The 6,000-nt window shown below is 37.7% G+C and overlaps 1 protein-coding gene across 1 annotated transcript; it reads left to right on the top strand.

The window, feature by feature from the left end:
* The first annotated feature begins 2,281 nt into the window (after positions 1-2,281).
* Positions 2,282-5,933, top strand: LOC127252143 (uncharacterized). Its single transcript, XM_051276192.1, has 11 exons — positions 2,282-2,500; positions 2,724-2,955; positions 3,074-3,175; positions 3,302-3,471; positions 3,645-3,778; positions 3,881-4,058; positions 4,162-4,714; positions 4,802-4,914; positions 4,991-5,234; positions 5,337-5,568; positions 5,689-5,933. The coding sequence occupies exons 1-10, from the start codon at positions 2,433-2,435 to the stop codon at positions 5,553-5,555; spliced, it is 2,013 nt and encodes a 670-aa protein (XP_051132149.1). The 5' UTR covers positions 2,282-2,432; the 3' UTR covers positions 5,556-5,568; positions 5,689-5,933.
* Positions 5,934-6,000: the final 67 nt, after the last annotated feature.

The raw sequence follows: 6,000 nt of genomic DNA, 5'->3' as shown, positions 1-6,000 counted from the left end.
CCATATTTATAGAAGAAATGCTACTCGGCGATGACTAGATATTTCTTTATCCATTTTTATTTTCGGATAAATTAATTTATTATTATTATCCAGGAATGGAATCCTTCAATTAATTTATTTATTGTGAAATAAAGAATTGGAAATGGGCCCTCGGGATGCACGCGGCATCGCGATTCCTGTGACAACCAAAACCCTAAAAGAATCAACACGAAGCTTCCCATATCTTTCATCAATCTTTCTTACACACACATACTTACACATATACGTATATATATTTTTTAAATTTTTTAATAATATTTGGGTGGATGAGAGGACTGGGGGAGCACGACACCGACACTCGGCTTAATCAAAGCTCTCGGTGAAATCGATGCCACCGCAAGATCTCGACACGTGTCCACGTATGGGCCGCTGATTAAGGTCCACCACATCTTGAATTCTTTCTTGATTCGCTGAAATACATCAGTGGAGCCCACCAGAGGAATGGGCTTCAATAATGCTATGATTTTCCTAATTTGTCTTTTTGCAATATCAGCAATTTTAAGAAAAAGGACAAATGGATGGTGAGGCCTAACTCAAATTTCTTACCGTTCGGCCTATAGTCAAAAGTATTGAAAGCCGTAACCATAGCACACAGACTGTTTCAATTTAATCTCGACCGTAGAACAACGGATGACGTGGACGGCTCCGATTGTTGCCGACACCACAGTGGTCGGTGACTCGGTCGGTTATTAACATTGGTCGGTTTTCTTTTATTATTATTTTTTAATAACAGAAAAATTATCATCGAGCATGCCACGACAAGATTAAAAAATTTAATGATGTGAGGTCACAAATTCAATACTTACGCCACCAGACCATTTTTAACAGAACAACATTAGTCTTTTGTTTTTTTTTTTATAATGTAAAAATTACGGTCACTATCTGAAAATGTGCACCAGGTAAATCCTGATTTTTTTTATTTTATTTTTTTGTGTAATAGAAAGGTGGATGGTGACATTAGAATAAAACATACAGAGATAATTCAGTTGAAATTGGAGCACAAATTCCGGAAGCAACAAAGGAAAGTCGTGATGATAAATGATAATTACATTCTCCAATTTTGTTTGTTTTGAAAAAAAAAAAAAAAAAAAAAAAAAAAAAAAAAAAGAGGAACCTTAATGGTTACTCTTGTCTGTCTTTTATGAAAGTGGAAATAATAAGTTCAAACATCACTCATGTTGTACGTACAACTTATCGAACGTGAAATTCAGAGCTTTTTTTTCAAAGGGTATGGATAATATGCTAATCTTATATTTTAATTTAACATTGATGAATATGATTTTAGCCGCTAAATTTATATTTAATAATTACAATTATATAAAAATAAATAAAATTAAGGGTTATAATTAATTCAGCACAGCTGATTTTTATAAATTCATCATAGTATTCATATATTTTTTTTTCAAATTAAAATACGATTTCAGCTCTTTCTAAAAAAATAAAAATAAAAATAAAACTATAGATTATTTCCACAGTGTCAACTATAACTCTATATATAATAGTATAGATTTGAACCCACAATAAATCTTCTTTAAAAGTCAAGGCATGCATGTGACTTTGATATTAAACATTAAATTAATGTTTTATTTATTAATTGAATATATTTAACAATACAAATATTTCTTTATAATAGTTTGATTAATTAATATATTTATTGAATATATTATTTTGATATAAATCTCGTGTTTCTTTCATATTGTTTATTCCTTCACTCTTCTAAAAAATTTCATAGTTTACATCCTAATAAATATAAGTTTTTATATTTTCCTTTCTCTCACGATGAGTGACCCTTTGAGCATTTCGTCGCCCTCTCATCGATTCCCGAATCATTTTCCACAATGGCAATAAATCTTAACAATTATTTGATTATATCGTAATTACCACACAAATATTAATATTAAAAACACACACACACATATATATATAATGACCAATTAAATCATGGTTATTGAATATAAAAGATTAGGATTATTCTCGCTTTGTTTTGTTTATTTAGTCAATAAGCTATGACTTTCTATTTATAGACACATTTATTTTGTATCTATAGAATTTGCATATATTTTTATTTATTTTTTGTTAAATAAATAAATAACAATGTGGCGGCGAAGGGCATTTATGGAATATACTCAGACGAGGCCACTGCAGTGCCCTGCATGGCAGCCACGTGGCGCCAGGTGAAGAAGACCGCATTGCCGCCGGTACCTGACTGGTGTAGGATAAAGTGGATCCATCGTGCCCATACAACTTCATCTTCTCGTTAACCGCTTCAGTACCAAGGACGAAGAAGATTTTCATCGCCATTGAAACACGGATTGGTCGCACAGGACGAACGTACGTCCGTAACTACGTTAAGATTCGCGTTCTGCAACTCCACATAGTATATATATGTGTACATGCACATGATGGAGAGGAAGAAGCATCTTTCCACCATTGCTAACGATGTCATTCGAAGATGCTCCGAGTAATTTCCTCCTTCCACCATGTTAATTTCATTTTGTTCGAATTGTTTCTTCGATTTTGTTTTTTGCACAGACGTCGTGGTTGGGATTTTAGGGTTTCCTCCAGTTTTCTGTTATCGCTAATCAACAGGATTTTGCACAAAAAAGCTGCTGTACAAATGAAGAGAGGCGAGGTTTTGTTTTATCATTTTTTGGAGTGATCTGAAATTGTAATTTCTTCCACAGAATGCTGGGTACCTCCATGGGTACTCTGGTTGAAGAATTTGATAGGGAGTGGGAGCCTGATCAGATGAGTGGCTATTCGAGGAAACTGGTAGAATTTTGCTGCTCTAAAGCGCTGACGGTTATCTGCGGCGCCATTGATGAAGCAATTACCGATGGAACTTTCAGCCGATTCACGTTTGATATGACGCTTGCTTGGGAGACGCCGAGCTCGGCCGATGAAGAGTCCTTCAATGTGAGGAGGAAACTAATTGCTCTGTCTGCAAGCTTACATATTAAGTTTTTCAATATCAGTATATCTTACCACATTATAAACCTGAATGAGTCTACATTTCGATATGTAATTTGTTCAGGAATGTTTGGGGAAGGAGGGAGAGGATAAGGAGGCTTCAAAAGTGACGAACCAGCTACAAGACGACATTCCTCTGTTCTACTCTGACCTGATGCCACTCCTTGTAAGTTGCTCTGGCTTTCTATCGCCACTTTGATGAACAAAATGTATCTGCAGCACGAATTATATTGTTAATGAAATGAAGATGATCTCATTATTCATGAAGGTAACTTTACTTCGGGTGTAATAGGTTGATGGAGAGGCGAGTGCCGGAGAGGATGCATTTGTATGGTTGGGAAGCCTTGTTCCTCTGGTTGCAGACAGAGTTAATGGAAGATTCACCTTTGAGACATTGACTGCACCTACGGGGAATCGGCTTCACTTTCCGGCATATGACAAATTCTTGAAAGAAATCCACAAGTATATACTCTTCTTGTTCTTGTGAAATTTGTAGACATTGTAATTTGTGTGTAGGGTTATGTAGCTACTTTTGAATCTTGATCTGTTTGCAGTTTTTGTTTGTTGGGTGCAAAATCTGATTTCACACACTATTTGTGCTTGCAAGAAAACATAAATACATGTAATTTTTTCAGATGTATAAAGCATTTACAGAAACAAGACATTCCCAAGGGGGTAGAGCTTGCAGATGATGAATTTATATTGCACGTTGAAGGCACCGCAGGTTCGCAGAGAGTGGTGCGCCATATTGGAGGAGCTAGCTATCCTGGTCAGTCCACCATTTTCATGAAGTTTGCATCTACACAATCTTATTAGCCATCGTTGATTGAATAACATATCTGTCAATTAAGATCAAGTGCATTATCTTTAGGCAGGTTGACACTGACAAACTACGCCCTTTACTTTGAGGCATCATCTGTCGTCTCCTATGAAGATGCTTTAAAACTTGATCTATCAAAAGAAACAGAGCGTAGCGTGAAACCTACGGCCACTGGCCCTTGGGGTGCTCCTCTTTTTGACAAAGCCATAATCTATGAATCCTCTGAACTGTGAGTATCAGCTTGAGTACACCTTATCATCATGATGATCATTGAGAAGTCTCTTACACTTGCTAGAATGCATTTCTGTTGTTGTGTTTTGAGTATTGAATAGGCAAGAAGGAGTGGTTTTAGAGTTCCCGGAGATGACAAGCTCAACAAGGCGAAACCATTGGCTTGCTCTTATAAAGGAGGTTATGTTACTCCACAAATTTCTGTCGGAGTTCAAAGTCGAGTCACCACTAGAAGTGTGGGAAATGCATGCGAGGACCATATTAGGAATTGTACGTCTTCATGCCGCAAGAGAAATGCTCAGAATTGCACCTCCAGAGCCCAAAAGCTTTCTGATATTTGCCTTGCTGGATGAACTGCCAAAAGGGGACTATGTGCTGCAGGAGCTCGCCGAGAGTGTTAAGAATTTTACGACGGGGCATCCCTGCACTGCCAGTTCAGTTCTCAGGAACTTGAATGTCTCCCAGCCTTATGTTTCTTTCTTACAGGCACAAAAAATCAGTGACAATAATGAAGCTGTTCAGTCTGAAAATGTATCGTCCCTTGAAACAGCCATTGATCAAGTGCGCGAGGAGGCGAAAGAAATGGTCCAGGCTAAAGCCACTGCCGAGGGACTAAAGGAAGAAGGCATCACTGAAAGTGCACAAATTCTTCTGGCGAGTATCCAAACTTGTGGTGGTATATACAGACAAGTTTAAATCTTTCTGAATCATTCTTTCACACAGATTAATTTTGATTTACAGGGGCTAGTTAGACCATTTGGAAGATTGGTTCCCTGGCTGCAAGGAATTATTACATGGCAACACCCGAAGATCACCTGGGCCGTGATTGCCACGAGCTTGGTGGTAGTCTACAAGTATGTACCCTCAGTTCAGATGATCTATTCCATGTGTATTAATTAAGTTTTCTAAGTGCTGTTGGCTTGAATATAGAGAATGGATTGGCCTGGTTATATCGGCAGTTTTGTTGTGGGGTGTCGTGAAGATGATACAAGCTCGGCAAGGAAAGATTCCGGTAAAGCAAGACAAAATTGTTATCCGCACTGGTTCTGAGCAGACGACAATGGAGAGCATTGTGTCGGCGCAACAGGAGATAAAAAGATTACACGAAATGATGCAGCAAACCAATATAGCATTGCTTAAAGTGTGGTCTATACTGATCTCAAAAGCTCCAAAGGTAAAAGAAAAATGGCGCGAATTTGGAGAGTGGAAAACCTGATCATATTTTACATCCTAGAACACAATGGTTCAGTTCTCTCATGTGTTTTTGCCGTTGCAGCATACGAATCGAGTGATGATCATCATGAGCTGCTGTGCAGTTCTGCTATGCGTGGTGCCATTCAAGCTCATCCTAATGAGTTCGATCTCGTATGGTTTCTTCACGACGTCGAGGATCGGGAAGTGTATGCAAAGCAAAGAAGGCAACCGGCGACTGAGGGAGTGGTGGGACTCCATTCCTGTCCTCCCTGTCGAGGTTCTTGGCAATGAATCCAAGTAACTAACTGGTTGAGGTATGGAACTCCATTAATTAGTTATATACAGACGTAAAATCTACAAAGAATTAGTTTCTTCCGGGGTGGGTTGTGATTAGTAAGTATTCCAATATCCTCCTCCTCCATTCATACACACAGATTCCTTCACCATCAAGGAGGTCAATTGGTTGCAGCAGCTACTCAAGGGGATGATATGCATGTTTGCGAATTGTGATGTGATTCAATAGAGCAGCAGTGGTTGTCTGTAGAGTTCTCTTATTTCACACACACACACACACATATATATATATATATATATAGACTGTAGTATATATGTACATATATACACCAAGGATTGAAACTCCCAGTTATCTTCAATCATATTATATTATCTCTTTGCAAGAGTTAGTGGACAATATTTTATTTTGGTAGGATTAACTCTATAGTTTCTCTCCAATTATACTTTTGTAC

The sequence above is a fragment of the Andrographis paniculata genome, unplaced genomic scaffold, assembly GCF_009805555.1.
Source record: "Andrographis paniculata isolate CXL003 unplaced genomic scaffold, ASM980555v1 Contig45END, whole genome shotgun sequence".
NCBI lineage: Eukaryota > Viridiplantae > Streptophyta > Magnoliopsida > Lamiales > Acanthaceae > Andrographis > Andrographis paniculata.
Note: the sequence above shows the minus strand (reverse complement) of the source record. Positions and strands in the feature narration are given on the sequence as shown.